General features: G+C 43.4%; 1 protein-coding gene across 2 annotated transcripts in view; it reads left to right on the top strand.

Moving 5' to 3' along the window:
• The window catches only part of LOC146222119 (sodium/potassium/calcium exchanger 2-like), an 18,977-nt gene extending 223 nt beyond the window's left edge, over positions 1-18,754 (top strand). The window contains exons 2-9 of one of the 2 annotated variants that reach the window (XM_084691768.1): positions 1,005-1,113; positions 3,137-3,151; positions 8,329-8,427; positions 10,083-10,165; positions 14,319-14,453; positions 14,624-14,713; positions 14,961-15,127; positions 15,289-18,754. In XM_084691768.1, the coding sequence (XP_084547894.1) occupies positions 1,059-1,113; positions 3,137-3,151; positions 8,329-8,427; positions 10,083-10,165; positions 14,319-14,453; positions 14,624-14,713; positions 14,961-15,127; positions 15,289-15,538 (894 nt within the window). In that variant the 5' untranslated portion in view covers positions 1,005-1,058 and the 3' untranslated portion in view covers positions 15,539-18,754. The remainder of the gene's footprint in view (positions 1-1,004; positions 1,114-3,136; positions 3,152-8,328; positions 8,428-10,082; positions 10,166-14,318; positions 14,454-14,623; positions 14,714-14,960; positions 15,128-15,288) is intronic. The other variant, XM_084691769.1, reaches the window with a different exon arrangement.
• The last annotated feature ends 1,125 nt before the right edge of the window (positions 18,755-19,879 follow it).

Raw genomic sequence — 19,879 nt, 5'->3', positions numbered from 1 at the left:
GTCCTCTGTGGTGCTGGCAACTTCCCCTGTGCACGTACTATGGTGTAGTTCCTGGTTCTTGCAGGCCTGGTTCTTGCGAGCCTTAACAGTAAAAGTATAAGAGTAAGACTGCATTGCATGTAGAAAACGCACGAAATTCCAGTGTTGTCACTCACACAAAAATAAAAATGTTTCAACACTTACAGATTTGAAAGATTTAAAGGAAGTTTGACGTGTAGATGATTTTGTAAAGCGTCTCTTCTTCACTTGTGCCCCGAAAAGGCACCTGGAATCTCGGCATAATCCCGACGCAAGTTTGGGCAGGAAAAGGATCATTCTTGGTGGATTCCACTAAACCCTGTCCTTGTGGCCTTTTGCAAACAGTGCCGGCGATCTGATCCCCTCCCCACCCGCTCACACCCATATGGGCTGGCGAGTTAGCAGCTGACACCTCCAGATTGCGCCTACGCATCACCGCGGGGCGAGCCAGAGACGGCCACGCTCCAGACAGTCACCGCCTGTGAAGGTGGCCCGTTTCCCACAGTTCCCTCGTTCGGCTTGAACCGCCAAAGTGACCTTGGGCCAGGGTTAGGGTCCCCAGGGCTGTTTCACCACCAACAAACTCGAATCGTCAACAAAAATTCCAAGGCCGGCTGGCTGTCTCGATTGGATGCATGTACCTTCCTTTAAGAGACGGCAGGGTGTTAAAATGCTTGCAGGATTAATGCGAAGGATGATGGATGAACAGGCTCCTTTTGGTTCCAGCTGCTGGAGCATGGCACTGGGGTTTGATTGGCCCTTCCCTTGACAAGTTCTAAAGCCATCTGTGTATCTTTTATACTGAATCATTGACACTCAGATATCAATCCCAAGACTCCAAAACTGTTGAGAAGTTTATTCTGGTACTGTAAGAAATATGGGTGTTTTCCTGGACACCACCTGCTATTTATGTGCTCTTACTTTTGAACACATTTTGCACCACAAACAAGAGTTAATGATGACTACCTGGTCCTCCGCCCCTGCAGGCTAGACCTCGTCTCCAGAGGGGGGGCAGTTCTGCCTCCCTGCATAACAGCCTGATGAGGAACAGCATCTTCCAGCTGATGATTCACACCCTGGACCCCCTCAGTGAAGGTAGGACACGAGCACAACCGCACACAGACCGACACGTGTCACTAACAGTGTTTCTCGATGGAACTCTCTCTCTGTCTAGACCTGTCAGTCTCCTTGACTCCCAGGCAGAGACAACCAGGAAGGGAGGAGCTTCCATAACACTGTTGCTCTTTAGGAGAGAGGCTTCGCTAAGTCTCTGGGCTTTTTTTGTTGATGCTGTTATACAGGTTGAGATGACTCCTCACTTAAGGGGGTTTTCGTAACTCCTGACGACATCCAGTCCGATTTGGTAGGTCTTCAGTAGCAAAATGTAGAGATTGTGGTTATTTTCCTGATGTTTTCTAATTGCTGGGGATATTTTGGTTTCATTCACCACAAAGGTGCCTTTCTTGGGAACTCCAGTTGATCAATTAAGGCCAAATCAGGACACTCCTTAGAACACCTATATTAAGGGTTTGAGATAATCAATGTTCCCAAAATCTAGTCACAACACCAACAGCTTTGAAACTAAACTTACACAATACATAAAACTATGCTATGAACCAGATTTGAAACAGGCGTACTGGTAAGTGTATGCAGGATTAATCCTATTACTGTGAGCGAGGTTGTGAGGTTGTTCCTTGGAAATACTCTGAGGTCAATGCGATATCAGCAGTCGGTCGGACAGATATTTCCTTTAATCCAAGATGAAGACCTGCTATTTGGGCTGGGGATGCAGGATTCTTTGTTCTTGGAACCTGGGTGGAATATTTGATTTCTGAAACATTACGGGTGGTGCAGCATCAGCCCAACCTGAACCTGGCCCAGGGAGCAGTCATTTCAGCTTCCACAGTCTTCACATTTCTGGAAAGCGGAGCTTTGAATGAATTGATTCAAGGCAGATTAATAAACTGTGCTCTGACTGACTGCAAAGGACCCCATTAACATGCATCCCCTTCTTGTGGCGCTACCAATCCTAGACGCCCCATTACTCAATGTGTTAGTCACTCCATCTGGGTGATTAAGCTCTAAATCACAGCCTAGGATTGCAACGATGTGCGAGGGCATAGCTTGCGTGAAGGAGGAACGCACTGTAGGACCCTCGTCAGATGAGGCATTAAGGCCCCCACTTCTCCTTTTGGTCTTCAAATGGATGTGTAATTATGATCGCACGATGGGAGCTCGATGCTATTTTGCGTGTTTTCCCCAGGCTGTGCTCCTATGAGGCTCTCTAAGCTCTTGGGAGGGTGTTCAATAGTTCTTTTGAAGGTTAATGGTCTAATGTTCTCTTTTCTTGGACCAGAGATATCCGTCCGTGCTCAGAAAAGAGCTGTGTTCTTTTTATATAAAGGACAGTGAGCTGGCCACTTTGTCAACAGCACAATACCAGACTAGATGTGAGACTCAGTCTTCCTCATCTAGGGGTGATCAACATACCTCACACGCATAAGGCTGTGGTGGACCAGTGCTCGATTGTCTGTCAGCAAAGGGCTGTTTCCTGTGTGCAATACCTTCAGGTTCATTGTTGCTTGTCGGTAACCTCACACCAGAGAGCGTATCCTCTGTGCTCTTAAGACTTGGGCAAACAGCTTCATGGAGTCGAAGCATCTTGTCCTTAACGTTCACCATTCCCTGCAAGCTCTTAGACTTTAAGTGGCTCAGTGTTGCCAGCTCAGTAAGTCCATCTATTTTTCATAGGCACTATTAAAAGCTATGGGCTTGATTCTGAGTGAAGTTTGTGTTGGTGTACGAGGCACAGAGTTGGATGTTTTTGTGAGACTGAAGAATTGGTGGTGGCAGCTATTTAAAAAAATGTATTATTGAACCCTCTTTTTTGCTTCTTTCAGTCTTTTTCAATGTCCAGATTTATCTTTTTTTTGTGGCCTTTCTTTCCCCTCACATATGAATTGCTCATTGTGCATATTTTCATAGTTGAATAGTTTCAGAACCGTCAGTCCTGGCCTGTTCCAACATATTTTATACATTCAAAGTCATCTGGTTTATCTTTTCCCTTTCTCTCTGTCTCTGTCTTTTTCTACTCTTGTTTCTGCCTCTGTCCCCTCAGAATTTGCTGACTCTGGTGAGTTCCAACTCTAATTATCTAATCCCCCAGATTTGTTCATTCTCATTCCTGTAGCCCAGAGACCGTCCCCTTTGGTTGTAGAGTTCTTCTCCTCAAAATGCCGCCGTGTCCATCCCTGTTTGTTCAAGTCAACAACCCTGTTAAGCCGTCGTAGATGTACTTTTAATAGACAGATCCTCTATAGCGGGATCCTCTATAGAGGTATTCTCTAAAGAGGTGTTCACTATAGTGTCTTTCTCTATGGAAGTATTTTCTACATAGGTGTTCCTATAGATGTATTCTCTGTAGATGTATCCCCATTGTAAAACCATTGACGTGTTGTTCCCATTATTATCCCTTCTTGGTTACCCCCTAAACTACAGTCTTAATGTCACATGTCATAGAGTACTAACCAGCTGTCTCCATAATGAACATACTTGCTGTTCTCCATCACCAAATTCAAAGACCAATGTACCTTTATTTACAATGTCTTTTAGTTTTAGGTTTATGTCAATTCTTTTTACATTTGTAACATAAATTGTGGTCTATTTGCCACAAGTCTTTATGGACTTGCAAATGCTACCATGAATGGGTTAACCTTGAACTAAATATGGGACCCTCTGAAGTGGTTGGCATCGCTTAATTCTGCTGCAAATAGGAAATCCATACTGTTGAAACGTGTGTGTGTGTGTGTGTACGAGGAGGAAAGGGGACAACATACATTGAATCTTCTCTCCCCCATCTGTGTGGAGCTAAAATGCTAACTTTTGAGCAGCATCAAATATGAAGCAACAAAGACTCAAGGGAGATGAGGTCAAAACTGCTTCCTCAGCTGCAAGACAAATGGCTGTGGTCAGGTGCTCGTCTGAGGCTCTGTGCACTTACCCATAGCTGGACCTGACCTCCTCAGCATGGGGTTTCTGGGCAGCACTCTGATTCGACAGCAACTCGGGTCACACTGTGTCACAATGAATTCCATCCTTTTCCTCCTGGCCCTGGTCCCGGTACTCCTCCTCCTGCTCCTCCTCCTCCTCCTGACCTTGCTTCACCTAGAGCTGCTTTGTGATTTGACCGCGGGTTACGTAAACGTACATATGACTATGTAGCCAGCGGAACAGAGGGAACAAGGTCAATTGATTGAACTGGTAGAGGTTTGCCTCCAGCCTGTCACTCAGAGGCTGTGGACATGTCAGATAGCAAAGGCCCCAACAGAATCGGCTCTTTGCTTGGCTGACCCATGGACTCCAGTGAGCCCTTAACAGCAGGCCCCACTCCCCACCCCACCCATGGTCCCCATTAAAGACCTCACCCATGGTCCCCATTAAAGACCCCACCCATGGTCCCCATTAAAGACCTCACCCATGGTCCCCAATAAAGACCTCACCCATGGTCCCCAATAAAGACCCCACTCATGGTCCCCAATAAAGACCTCACCCATGGCCCCCACCCTTGCGCTCTCCCAGAAGCCCACTTCAATGTAACATGGAAATCATTACATCGATGATTGGCTCTGGTGAAAGAATCGTTGTTAAAAGCGTTCAGTCCCAACACAGACTGAATTTTCATGCCGCTCCAACTAGTAAAAGGAAGAAAGACAGGGATTAGAGGTCACCACGCAATGACGAGAGGTCTATAGTAGAACACAAAGCGTGCTCTTTTCCTGCCGCAGAGGATAAAGTACACATGAAGTGGTTGTGTTGACGTTAATTAGTCTTCAAGCTGAGTTGGATTTTACATGTTATTTTCTTCTGACCATTGTCAGTGATCTAATTGTGTTTTATTATACTTTTTTTTACATTACTGTCTGTATCGTGAGGTATTTTTTTAATTTAGGTGGGGGTTTTTTGCGGTAAAAATAAATAAAATAAATATCAGTTGATGTTATAGCAGACTCTTACAAACAGGTGCAACCATAATGCTTTGAGTATCAGAGTCATGCTGTTGTGTTTCAGCACTGTGTTATATTTTTTTATTCCAGAATAAATCATCAACTTGATGTCTGTTAAACAAAATGAAAGCAAATATCAAAACATGGTGCCAGCCCCAACACTGCAGAAGAAAAAACTCTCGCTTATAGATGACAATCGAATGGATAATTTAGGTTTATTTGTTTTTGCAGACATTATTTTACTGACACACCAAAATCAACAATCGTCCAACACCTGCAAGCATGAATATCTCAGAAGTGAGAAATACCAACCTATAAGGGTGCCAATCACTTGTGGAAGTTTTTGATGTCAAGATTTGTACTTTGTGAAGTGTCCTGGCTAGTAGGCTTCTGTTTTGCACTTATGCAGTGATGTTTCGGTGAGAGAGAACAACTTTGCCGTCCCTATGTACAGTGTGTGTGTTTGAACCGTCAGGATGTGGTGTTTTTACCTGTCTGCTCCTGTCCATGTCTTTGTGCTCGTCGCCTTACCCTTGTCTTTTGCTGTGATGTTGTAGAACTTGGAACATATGGAAAGCTAAAATATTATCACACAATGACTGAAGAAGGTAAGTCTGCTCTATCAATTACTTTAGTCATTTTCTTTTTTACATGTTCCGTTTTCTCTTCATTTCGATCGCTTGACCTTGCCCCCCATTGTTTTGTGCTTGTACGGTACGATTCAGTTTTTACTTTTTCTTTGATGTCCTCTCCGAGATTTCACTGACATAAGTGCAAATCGTGGTTCCCATGCTCATTGTTTTGTTTTGGTTTGTTTTTTGATGGGGTTGGTTGTCTGTGTTCTCAGAGCTTTGAAGAGATTTGGTATCTCGGTGTTGTATTTGAAACGTTTACCGTATGTACATCCACCCTTTTTGTTGTTCTTTTTACTGTTGTGCGGTACAGTGTGACACCCTGGAAAGGTATCATGAGAGACAGAAACCTACACGTGTCAATCCCTGAAATCCCAGAGATGCAAAGAAAGACTTCCAGTGTGTACCAGTGTGTATCATTCCGACAGTTTAGATAAGTAAAACAATGATACAACATTATCAAAACGGCTTCCTTAATAAGTCAATTGTTTATTTTGTTTTGTCAAATCATAATCTTAATACCCAGGTTAACTTGCTTGTATGGGACTTCACCAGTGGATATAATAGCTTAGTCATGGAACGCACACGGACGCAAAGCATTGCGAGAACGTCTCTCCCATCCTCCCTAGCAGGGGGGGGGGACAACACCGGAGAAACAGATCAGCCACACCTCGTGAAACTCTGGTACTGACAGGGAGAGAGCGTTGTGAACGCACCTCCCATTTACGTCACACATTTTGGAGGAAGAACCAGTGACTCACCCACCCAGGAATTGCGTAACATTCGGGGCTGACAGGGAAAACAGAGCAGGCAGAGATGGCTAACATTAGAATGACTACTAGAGAAAGGGCTCCCTACCAACCAAGTTACATAACTCCTTGTCAATGACTTAGTTGTGTCCTGTGTGTATAGTTTGTCAAGATCCCGACGTTGAAGTTAAACAGCATACATAATGAAAGTGCTTTGTTTGCGAAAGCACACACAGCTAGGGAATCCTGACATGAGCTTTTTGTGTGTGTGTGCCTACATTCTTCATCTTCTTGAAACACATTGTGAATGCACCTCATATATTGACTTTGTGTGAAATCTGAAGGACTTACTTGGCATACTATATCCGCGTTGCCTGATCGTGCCATTAGCTCGAAGATAAAAGGAGATTGCCCGTTACGCCAAGCCCTCCCTGCCTGTGGAACTTGCCGGAAGCACTGATTACACACGCACGCACGCATATACATCCTCTCACGCGGACAACCTCCCAAGGTGAACGAGGCTGAAGTGTGCTGATGGTGTGATCCATATCCGTGTGACCGAAAGGCTCCGTGTGTGCGTTTGTGTGCGCGTTTGTGTGCGCGCGTGTGTGTGTGTGTGTGTAGGTTAAACAGGGTTACGCAGCGTCAATTTTGACGGACGAGAGTGAAAAAACACGACGGATGTGACTTGTACAGTATGTGAGGGGACTGGCGTGTGAAAGGGGGAAGAGGTGTGACAAAGAGGGACATGGGGTGGAGGTGGAGGGAGGCGCAGGAGGTCTAGAGGACACAGTGTCACTGGGTGGCTGTGTGAAGGCTAATGATTTTACTGGAAGGTCACAGACGGCGACAGGGTTGGGTGGAACACATATCGATGAGTCGCCCCAATCGAGCCCGACGAACCTTACGTTATTCGAAAGACTGAAAAAAAAATCCAGAAGCTTTCAGATCGATTGAAATGTACTGGCCTGAATAGAATTATGCATGACATGCGTGCATAGGCTGGCACGCACATGTGCTCTGACACGAATACACCCGTTGATTCGTAGTCTAGAGTTGAACCAAACACAGCTCTTTACATATTTCTAGTCCAGGTGGTATTTTTTTTTTAACAAGTCAGGGCCGATTATGTGGTGCAGCTTTTCTTTCCTGTTTGTGTGATCAACCAACAAGGACAACACCTGTGAGATGCATAATAATCCCCTCATTCTTAGTTATCATTGATCTTCTGTTATTGATGCTGTTGACTTTAAGTGGATACAGATAGCCTGTACTTCCAATAAGCCCATCCCAGGAAGTGTTAAAGATAGTAAAGAGGTGGGTCCACGGACGTCTCTTTTGGTCCCTATCACACGGGGATCCTGGTACCCAGGCTGGAGGTCTGGCAGTAAAGTCAGGACCAAATAAAACTGCTTTAGGTGTGTGGACGTACTGTAGGTCCCCCTTTGGGACTAGCAGAGAGGGGTGGTCTCCAGATCACGGGACCTCTCAGGCAGTTACACACCATGGTGGCAAGACATTGACTGCGGCATTGAAGGGATCGCTTTTGCATGCTTTCTTCTTAATGTCAAGAGGGCCAACTTCTTACATAAGCCGATATACCTTGTTGTTGTTGAATTGATCAGAACCCTAGACTACTGTGTCGTCTTGTGTATTCCTTAAGCCAATAGAAGTATTCTTGCGTTCGTGCCACTGGATTGATAACATTTTGGTTTTCAGTATTGTTTTTTTGTTTTTTTTTACAGAAGCGAATTCATTTGACGCTAGTGTTGTTGTGATTTTGACATTGTCAAATGGTAGCTGTTGTGTAAAGCTGTTAGTGTGTGTTCCTGCCTCTGGGTCAACGTCTGTGGGCATGGGGAGGCAGCCCTGCTGGCCTGCCCAGCAGCCTCTGAGGGTCTACTGCCATTGTTGTTGTCTTTACAGGAAAATTCCGGGAGAAAGCATCCATCCTTCACAAGATTGCCAAAAAGAAATGTCAAGTGGAAGACAGTGAGAAGGCTAACGGAGCAGCTAGTCGCTCAGGTGGGTGACACAGCATTTCTTCACACTGGAAGGTTTCGTAAAAGCTCCAATTCCTTTATTCCTTTCCAATTCTTTTTTATCCTTAATCTATATTTCATGAAACATTTTGATCACTAAATGGCTGTTAGTAATATTCGAAATATTTTATATACATTTATATACTTACTGGGAATATTCATACCAGATCGTCCTAGCAGACACAGTAAGGAACGTCCCACCAGTAAGAAGGGCTCTTGTCATAATCGTGAATGGAATCCCCATAATATGCTCTCAACCGCTATGTTGACATACAGGAGACATTCAAATACAATGATCCAGACACAGGAATAACACAAAAAGGATAGTTCACATCAAGTGTTTTTGGTAGTTGTTGGTTGGTACATCCAATACTGACTATGGACCACACCAGTCAAATATCCCCCATGATTTATAGTGCAGCACACCACGTATGTCTGGCAGATCTGCCGCTCCTCTCCAGCTTGGTTATCCTCTCCTCTCCAGCTTGGTTATCCTCTCCTCTCCAGCTTGGTTATCCGCTCCTCTCCAGCTTGGTTATCCTCTCCTCTCCAGGGTCTCTCAGTAGGAGCCCCTGCCAAGTGCAAATCCTGTGTTTTCCACTTCAAAGAACTATTACGTAAAGGTCCAAAATACTACATTGACGTAGGAACGTGTGTGTGTGTGTGTGTGGAGGGGGGAGGCGGGGTTTTGTGTGTGTGTGTGCGGGGTGTCCTTACTAACCACACCAGATAAAGCGTGTTAGGGGAGGGGGGGGGGAAGGGGGGGGAAAGGGGGGGGGGCGCTTTCATTGGCAAAATGTACCCAAATGGGCAAAATCAAAGAGAGATATGTATATTTATTACAGACTAAATTATGCTAACGGCGCCGCATTAACATATTACCATTTTAACAGAGTCCAACTGCATGACCGGTATTGATAGTAGCCTGCTTTGATGTTGAGACCTCTCATTGCTCAAGATTAGAGTTAATAGCACTGATTGAATGATTATTTGAACATTGTCTGCCACAGTCAACAAAGACACACTTTGTCACGTTCAAAGAAACATGCAGTGTTCCGGTAACACAGTAATCCGTTCATCATGGAGTGTTAGTCCTTCACACAGAATCCAGATCATCTGGGAAGTCTGTTTGACCTATTGGCTGTCAAACACACACACGCACACGCGCGCACACACAATGCTTATGATTTGATTAGGATCTCTCTGTGGTTTTGTAATGACTGCAGGCTCCCGCCTAGAAGGACAGAGAAGGAGGGGTTGTCAGGGCTATCAGATCGCAGTATCAGCCTGACTATCTCCCCTGCCGTGTCACAACCACACTCGGATTAAACCAATTTCCATAGCAATTATGTTTTAATCATCTGATTACATGGCTATTGGCTCGTTGTATTTTAATCAAAAACTCTAAGTAAGTCTGGCTCTAAATGAATTGGAGATGTGTTAGCCACAAGGATTGGAGGTAAACTGTGTCTGGGGATACACTTGTGTGTGCTCATATACACACAATTCATTTGTAGTCAGGTGTTAGTCATGTGAACATGTTGTGGGTCTCTCCGGTTATGAAGGCCAGTAAAGTGTGCGCATGTGTCAGCCTTGTTTAAAATGGCATGCGTTTGTTTTTTGGTTTTGTTTTTACAGATAAGAATCTTCCAAACAGCTCAAATGTGGAGGTGGAAGTGACGCCGCCAATGAACGGAACTGCAGGACAAGAGGGGGAAGCGGTACGAAACCAAACACACACCCACACGTTACACATCCAAACACCTAAGCTTTGCTTATCCCTATCTGTTACTTATACTGACTCTTCGTCAACATTGGAACGGCAAGATCTTGGGCTTAGGGAAAGTTGTGATTGACATGAAGGTCACGTTGACTACTGTGCAGGTCTGTGCTTCTGTTTTGACCCCAGCATGTTTGTAGGCGGGGTCCTGCGTCTCTACCCAGGCCTGCCAAAAGTCCTCCTGCTGCCGTGGCTACAATCACGCTATCCTCTCTCTCTCGCCCCTGGACGTCCGAAACACACATGCACACACCTTGATACACACATTCGCAAAATTGACGTGCACGTTCACAAAAAGTCATACGTAAACTCACCTTTTCCAGCTATGGTAATTACATTACTATTTTTTTTTGAAAGAGCAAACAGGAAGATGAACCATTAGTTGTGAACACAGTGGATTATATAAACAGGATCATGAACGATGAGGCTGACCGCACATCCTCTCCGTTGGCACAGCAACCTGCCAGGCTGCCAGATGGTGCAGGATGGTTCTGGAGTGAGCTGGCGTTCTATCAAAGTCTCATACGAAAGGAGGAGTGGTTGGGGCGGAGACGGGGGGGTGGGAGACGGGTGGGGGGTGTGGTCTTGACCACCTTGACACGACATCTGCTTCTTAGGACAGGTACGTTTCTCAAAGCATCTCTTTACCTTCACCAAATGAACATGATCATTCGTTCTAACTAACTCTAAGTACTCTCCTTGACCAAGAGACCCTGATAATGATGGGAGTAACAGAACCCACACAGATCAGTCTCTGGTTGTTTCTGCAGATTTTTCTCTCCATATCTGCTTTCTTTTAGCTGCATGCTTGTCTCCAAGCATCGTTAAAGGTCCAGCATCATTTGGAGCTTATGGGACCGTCTCAGAATAGATCACAGAGGGAAGTTTCTGAAATGGATCTCGTTTGGTAAAATGACCAGGCAAACCTCAATCGATCTGCCTTCCCCCTTACCCATACACACACAAACACACACACTCCCCTTGGTTCAGAGCAAGATCTATTGCTCTGGCTAATAATAGCCTCCATCTTTGCAACCCTCATCACTCATACTGTAGTTCAGGAAATATAGCCCAAATCAGGAAAAAAAGTAACCTTCAACAATATTTTTGGGGCGAAACTAAACTTTGAGGTCAGCATTTCTGTTCTTCTTTCTGGAGGGGCCTGAATGCTGAATTTGAAAACATTGTTTTCAAAGCCAACATGGAAAAATATATTCTCATTAAAAGCAGAGAAGCCAGAGCCTGTTTGCCACAGCTGGGTTTTACACAAAGCTATTTTAGAGGACTACCTTGCGCTAGTATCCCACAGTGCACCTGTCGGTGTCTGGCAGGATGTGCCTTGGAGCTCACACCTTTACGTGTCGCCAGGGGCACCGTCACACTCACTTTTCAATTCCTACGGGGTGCCTTGGCAATTCGGAAATAATATACTGTATATAGTTAACGTCTAATTATATATTCAAAGTCGTTTTCAGCCTTTTTTTGTTGTTGAAAGTTTATGTTAGGTTTGGCAAACTGATAAGAATGTTTTGATAAACATAAAAATGCCTTTTGTTCTGAATGTTAATGTTAAAAGGTTCCTTGGTTCAAACATTTTTGTTTATCTTTTTAAAGAACCATGCACAGGCTTTGCCTAAATTATGTGATGCAGGCTCATTTCATGTTTCCAACTCTTTTAGACTGCTGTAGCCTACATGACTCAAGCTTACGTCACAGTTCCAGCTCTTCTAAATGTTCTTTTTCTGTGTAATGCTTCTCTATGCAAGTCATGTTAAATATTCATGAGAGTGTACTGCTCCGTTAATCTATTTCTCCTTTAAGAACAATGAGTAGAAAACAAAGATTGATAACAGACAGGCTTTATGACTCATCCAACCCCCTACCATTACAGCTTCAGAGATAAGACAAATAGGGAAACTGTTTCCATGTCACAGTTGATGGATACGGCATCTGATCACAAGCGTTCCTGCTTATTTTCTTTTTCTATAAACCCAAGCAAAAGGGTTTAGAGCCTTCGGCTCCAGAAAGTTTGCTCCACACGAATGTCTGGTGAATGTATTGGGAATTTTCATGCGCTTCACATCCGTGTTTCAAAATCATAATTTGTCGCCCAGCTAGCAGGCTGTCAGCTTCAGGTCTGTTCTCAGCAACCAGAGCTCTGTTGTCAACATTGCTGCAGTGCCCTCGTAGCTCATCCAAGATGAACCAGGTACCAATGCCTGGTTCATCAGCATCGGATAAACAAAGAAACAGAGCAGAATGAAATGATGAGAAACGGGCGAGGCAAAGATGATCAGAGAGATTTATCAAGGTCAGACACCAAGAGTTGTCCGTATCTCTGTTCAAGGTTGTCGATGGAAGAGTGAAGGTCCTCGCAAGGGGGCCATCTTTTCCCTGTTGAAACTGGTACATGTCGTTAGGAGATTGTCGGAGCTATGTGAGACGCCTCTCTCGTGTACAACTCTCTGAGGTTCCAGCTGAACAGGTTGTTCCACCCCACAACCTACTATAATGAGTTGACAGCTCATCCCAGCCGTCCCTAGGTGAACATCCTATGTTTACCATCTCTCCCTGCGCATTTCAGACATTTCGTTACAATCCTACGCATGCGCTCAGGTTTTGCGCGTGATGTACGGCTCTGATTTGATCAAGGGTGCAGAAATGTACATCCCAGCACTGATGTTGGCATGTCGGGCTCATATTGTGGATGTGCCTGCTGCTGTCCTCGAGCCGTTCCCTTTGTGGAACAATACAAGTGTCTCGATGGGCTTTCCCCTGGGGGTAAAACTAATTTAATAAATGTCAGCCCTCCTCTGTTGCTCTGGGGAGCTGGGTGTCTGTGCTCTGGGGGGCTGGGTGGTAGGTGTCTATGCCATTTAAGCTTGCCGACTTTGGCACTGACTGAGGCACCGCAGGGCAGGAAGGCACCTGAGGGGCTGGCATATGGGAGCCATCTCTGAAAACACAACAACATCTCTGTAGGACATTGACCGGCAGAGGTTACTGATAAACTGACAGGCTAATAATATCCCGATTTAGTAGGCCTGAAATGGGTGCCCACCAGCAAGGTGCCCTGTGCCAATATGAACCGCAAAAGTAACCCCTTTATAAAGATCATGAAAAAGCGGATAAGGTGCCAGTTTGCGTACGCCAATTCAAAACGCTGTCCGATTTTCCTGACAGGAGAACTCGGCTGATTCTCTGTTCCCAGCTCCAGACGTATTCAGTGGTAACAATACAACCATCTGGATGTGGAGAGGTAGTGAGAGAATACAGTGAGCTCTTTTGTTTTGCAGCCGCTCATTGCCAAGGTTACCTGAGGACGCGGCGACAGGATGGGCAGGATGAGCCTGTGTCAGGATGAGCCGGACACGGGCGCCATCTTGTTTGTGCTCGTCTTTTAGCTGACTCCAACATGCTGTGGAAGTGCAAACATCCAGTGGGTCAAGGGTCTGCCTTAATCTGCTCAGCTCCAACCTAGACTCTCTTTAGAATCAAAGAAGTCAAGGAAGATTTTTCTCATCATGAGTGTTTTACTAAACTGCCCCTTACCGTCACAACCCTCCTCAACTGTAATCTAGCTCTTTTGACGATTGAGTTGTTGCTGGTGTGGCACTTTATTTTTATAGAGGACATAGTCTTTGTTCAATTTGTTGTGATGATTACAGTGGTGGGCCTCCTTTGACAAGGAGCTTCCAGCGGTTTTTCGCTGTTAAAATTGAACAGATAGATGACATGGCCAGACATTATCAACATCTGGTCTTAAAACTGACTTAAAACTAAAACTGAAGTACCAGACTAAATGGGTAGCCCTACCTCCTAGGTTAGGTAACATCCCCCAGTGGCCTGGTCAACTAGCCTGCAGGCACACCAAAGCAGCTTGTAATATTCCATTCAGTTTTTAGTTTTTCTTTCCATGCTCTAAGCCTAATTTACACCGTTCACACATGCGCCAAACAGAAACAAAACAACAAAAGGGACGTGCTTAGCCACACCGCAATGTCTGTTTCATACGTGTTGTACACATTAAGGTGCCACAGGGTTTCACAGTGTGGCTAGAGGGCATGACTGTGGATCTTTCCCTCTCTGCTCAGGCTGAAGACGAGGAGGATGAGGACCAGCCTCTGAGCCTGTCCTGGCCCGAGACCAACCGCAAACGCCTCACCTACCTCATCATCATGCCCATCGTCTTCCCCCTGTGGCTCACGCTGCCCGACGTCAGGAAGACAGTGAGTGCGGCCGCACATTGGTCGCTCCTGACTGTTGTTGTTTTTATGGTTGTTGTTGATGTGCTTTTGGAGGTGGGTCGTCTCTGTTTGCATCAAGGCCATGTGTTCTTGATCTAGGCTGTGTGTGTCTGTGTGGTTTTTGTTCCATTTGATTTTCTCTTTTCTCCCAGACTGCAAAGAAGTTCTTCCCTATATCGTTTTTGGGATCCATCAGCTGGATTGCGATATTCTCCTACCTCATGGTGTGGTGGGCACACCAGGTCGGTTCTCATTTCATCTCCGTTCATTTCCGCTTCCAAAGTCTCCAAACAATCCAACAGAGCTATTCAATGTTTTTCTCTGGAAAATTATTATAATCTTAGGTTTTGTTGACATTTTTCACGTGTATTTATTACATGTAAGTTGTAGTCTACAATATGGAAAAAGTTTAATTCAATGCAGGTTTGACTGTAATTCAAAATGTTTTGAAAGTGGGTGTGGCCTAGGCATGATGTCCTGTCTTTGCAGGTGGGAGAAACCATTGGTATTACAGAGGAGATTATGGGGCTCACCATATTAGCAGCCGGTACCTCAATTCCAGACCTGATCACCAGTGTGATAGTAGCCAGGAAGGGGCTGGGGGACATGGCCGTGTCGAGCTCTGTGGGTTCCAACATCTTCGACATCACTGTTGGGTACGCCGATTTGTGTCACTAGCACCGTGTGGCTTAGGGGGCAGGGTTAAAGTAAGGGTTCGAGTCACCATGTGCCATGTAGTAAACGTTAATAACTAACCCTGTTTTTAACTGCTGTGTGTCTTTGTGTGTGTGTGTTTGTGTCTCCCTGTTTGTTACAGTCTGCCGTTCCCGTGGCTCCTGTGGTCGCTCATCCAGGGCGTGAAGCCCGTGAGCGTGAGCTCCAACGGGCTCTTCTGCGCCATCGTCCTCCTCTTCCTCATGCTCCTCTTTGTCATCGCCTCCATCGCCGCCTGCAAGTGGCGCATGAGCAAGCTGCTGGGCTTCATCATGTTCCTGCTCTACTTTGTGTTCCTGGTGGTCAGCGTCATGCTGGAGGACAAGGTCATCATGTGTCCAATCTCCATTTGAGCCCCCCTACGCTCCTCCCCCCCCCCCCCTGACCTCTGACCCACCCAACCCCGTGCAGAGGAACTTTGCCAAGTCTCTTTGTGAGCTTGGTTGGAGAACGTTTGGTTTCCGTTTTTATTTAATTTTGTACTTTTTGTTGGGACATCCAAAAGGAATTATGAAGCATGACTGGGTTCGGTTCATTACTAACCTGTGAGGAAATAGTCTTAATCTTTTTGGTTCACGAGCATGGGGGTCTCGGGCAGGGAGAGGTAACTCTGCCATCTTATGCATGTCACTTGTTTCATTACATACAATGCGCTGGACAGACTGAGCAGGCTGTGTCACAGTCACTTCAACCCTCCCTCTCCCTTCTGTTTAAGCTGCAGTGTGCAGGCATGAAGGAAATACTGAGGAAAAAAACATGCTGTAATTGTAGTTACCTGATTCAGGGCTCAAAGAATGATGGATTTTCAAATGAGGGTTGACATGTTTGTCATCTCTGGCTCGATGATGATCAACTCCTGGATGAAGGGATGGTATGCTGTGAGAACGGTCTTAGAACGGTGGAGTTTGGTTCAGAGTAAAGATCCTCCTCTTCTGAGGACTCAAAAGAGGAAATACTTCGTTTTCCACATTGTGCAGATTTGGGGAAAACAAAGACAGTTTTGTTGCAAATTTCATCTTGTGCTCTGTCTGAAAGACTTTGAGAATTCAATCAAATACTATTCTTTGTCCATTTTAATTTTACCATACCACTGAATGTCTCTTTGATTTGTTAATGGATATACTACTCATGATACCTAGAAGTAGAGTCGTACTGTAGCAGTGTAAGGTCTAGAATCCTGAGCCCTGGTATTAGTCTTACCACTATTCTTCTCAACCACCTGCCATTAAACACGTGTTTCCATTGTACAAAGCTTGTCACCCTTTACTCCCAGTTCAGAATAGTAAACTCTATACAAGAAGATTTAAACAAGCCCCAATTTTAGGCTACTAAAATATACAGTATACTAGCCTTCAATATCCTTCACTCTGAAAAACAAGCATGTGTAGATTCAGATAAGACTCTCATAACCAGTAAGTCAATGTCACAATAGAGTAGTAGATAAACACTTAATACGAGTCATGCAATGGTCTATTTAGATTAGTGAATGTATGTGCACTCTTCAAATTTATCAGACTATTCAGGCCTCTTGAATAGGAGTTACAAAAATATTGATTGATGCATGATTGACCACATTTCCAGATAGGTGTTGTCAGACCTGTGAGGAGTTCTCTATAAAACAGATTTTAAAGAATAACATTTCCTAACTCCTTCAAAGTAGAGAGAGTGCTCAGTTTCTCTGTAGACAATGTCAACATGTGTGGTTGAAGCTATCTTATCAATCTTGTGAAATTTATTTTCTAATCAAGGGTGCTTATGTGCATGTGTGCAATCTGTATATTCTGGCATCATAAAAAGACTATTGGTTAATGATAAAGGTATATGGTAGGAAAAAAATGAATAGATTATATTACCAGGATTTTTGCAACTAACTGCACAAATATACACAAGAATGCGTTTTTTATATTGTTGTTTGATTAGCTAATCTCAAGCACTTATTTTTACACTCGCTCAAGCTACATAGAATGTGGATATTCACAAAACTAACAGCAATATACTGTGTGTATTGTCATTGCATCTGAGAATAGCGTTCTCATGCAGTCGTCTCTGCCACCCTTCTTGTCTATTGTGATCTCATCAACTAACTAGAAATACGTTTATCTTCAAGTCCCCTTCTTTTAGAGCTCTGAACTGGCCAGAAACACCAGAATTACCTCAGCTCAGTCCCTGTGTAGTATATTAGCAAGAATTAACTGTAAAATAATGGTAAATAACTAACATGAATGTGTGAGCATAATGCATGTGAGGACGTTGGGCTGGTTACCCATGAGCTGTACAGGTGAGCTGGAAAAAACTGTAAATGAACTCTTATGCATCAACTCAGAAAGAATTGCTTGTTTTTCTTTTGTACATAGAACAGAAACGCTTTCGCTGGAGGCCACACAGAAACAAGCTTTAACAAAGGTAATTCACATCTGTGTCGTATTCAACCTATTTTTTTACATTTTCATTTCCTTTGGTAGAAAAAAAGAGATTGGCATAAAAGTGTTCCCATGTTATCACTTGAGCAATAAGAAAGACAAAACAAAAACACTTTTCATTGAATGAATCCACCCTCAAGAACTTCCCTAGAAGTCATTGTAAAACTTAGTTTCAGTATTCAACACCGAGAGTGTGATTGCACTAGCTAGGCTGATATGAGAGCTTCATGTAACCACATAAATTATTTGTAGTCCATAAACATTAGCCTTTATTTAGGTGATATTATTGTGTATCAATTAATCCAACTATGTTAGTTCTCCAGCACCTTTTCCACTCAAAAACTGCAAATACAAGCAACTCAAACAGTTATTTACTCTTTTATAACCACACAAACGGGTTAGAAGGTGGATTTGTACATCAGGTATTTACAACCTGTATTGATAAACTATCGGAAAAACTACATATTTTAGGGCATACTGGGATAAATGATATTTTCCTTTCATAGTGCTAACTTGCCCACTGTAACAGTAGACAACAGAAACTCCTTTGCCTTACACAGTAGTGATGAGAGGCCCTCATATGAAGGAAAATACTATGTGGTTATATTCAAGCTTGCCAGTAGGGTACTGTATACAGGCCAGATAGTTGCCATTCCTCTCTTACACACTAAAACGTACTCATCCCTTCATGTAAGTGGGAGATACTTGCTTGAGTTTACGATTTAAATTTCACTGAGAGCCTAAAGCTTCTCTTTTTGCCTCCTTAACTTGCTTCTCTCAGTGGCTTCAATGTCTGGTGTCAAAAGTGCATACATGCATAAAGAATTCGAAGTTATTTATGTGACAAATCAAGAATGGGCAAAGACACAGTTTTCCAAGTTGAATAGTACATTTGTGTGAGCATGAATGAAAAAAGGTTTAAAATGTGAGACTGGTATTGATTGCTGAGAATAGGCTGAGTCAATAACCAATACACATTCTTGCACTGTAAATGTTTTTTATTTTCTTGGTGTTAATGTAAGATTTATTTAAGGTGTACATATATACAGATACAAATTAACCATATAATCTATATGTGTGAAACAACATGTCTCTTTACGTAAAGACACAATGTATGTAATAAAATGAATAAAGCTGATCATGAAATAATTCACTGTTGATCTCTTTTAATTCTCAGTTAGTTTCAGGGTTTCTGAAAAAGAAATAGAGTAGAAAGAGTTTCACTGAGGTACTAAGCCGAATTCACTTCCCACTTCAACATAACAGTGATCGATCGTGCTGTGTTCGTTTTCATAGGCTGCAAACACATACCCACACAAGGAAAGGAAAGGAGGGGCAGTGCGCCCTCTAGAGTTCATAATGGTGGCAGCTGAAGCAACCTTCAGTTAAACCATATGATGGGTCTATTCTCTGTTTATCATAAAACACATTTTGATTGATAACCGCTGTATTTGAGTATTTAGATAATCGAGATTTTTTTTTTTACACAACTGCATACATCATTCAACTGAATAATGATTCAATATACTGTACATTTAGCATGTGATCCCAAAGAGTACTCGGTCTAGCTGTTGTTACTTATCGTTATTCTTAATAGCATTATTTATTATCATACAGCATGACACCTTCTTGAGTAATTTTGAGAATATTTGGGGATTTATTAGGAGAAAAGTAAATTATTATTCAGTGGAGTAACTTAATATTTCTACAGTAATGTTCAAAGGAGAACGTCACACCACTCTAATTGTATTGGTCTTCTCTATTAGACTGATACTATGCACTATGAACCTGCAGGAAGACTCCCATGTTTGGAGTTAGTTTGATGACGAGAATGAGGAGTCAACCTACTGAAACTAATGATCACCACCTTGAGACTTTACTGTAAAGATGGTGGATTGGTACTCTGAAGGTGGAAAAAACACATAAAATATGTTATTATGGGCATCTTATTTTTGTAGTATTATTATTTCTACAATTTGTTGTAATTATGATCTGTAGCCCTTAGAGTATCTTCTTATAGAGTATCTTAAGAGAAATCATCTATTCAATTCCAGTTTAGTTTCATCAGGTTTTTGGATGCAACATATGTTCACGTTATGACATGCTATCAGTCATAAATCTGATCCCTATCTTGTGGCTAACCCTAAATCCTGTTCCTTGGAAATATTCCTATACAAGGTAATGAGGGGGATTTTCAATTATTTGCTTTGTTCTTTGGTATTTATCAACATTCAGTATAATAAACAGTTCTGTATTGTTATATGCACTGTGAAA

Source organism: Hypomesus nipponensis, chromosome 25 (assembly GCF_054491055.1).
Source record: "Hypomesus nipponensis isolate SF chromosome 25, ASM5449105v1, whole genome shotgun sequence".
Classification (NCBI taxonomy): domain Eukaryota; kingdom Metazoa; phylum Chordata; class Actinopteri; order Osmeriformes; family Osmeridae; genus Hypomesus; species Hypomesus nipponensis.
The sequence above is the reverse complement of the archived record's forward strand: the minus strand, read 5'-3'. Positions and strand labels throughout refer to the sequence as shown.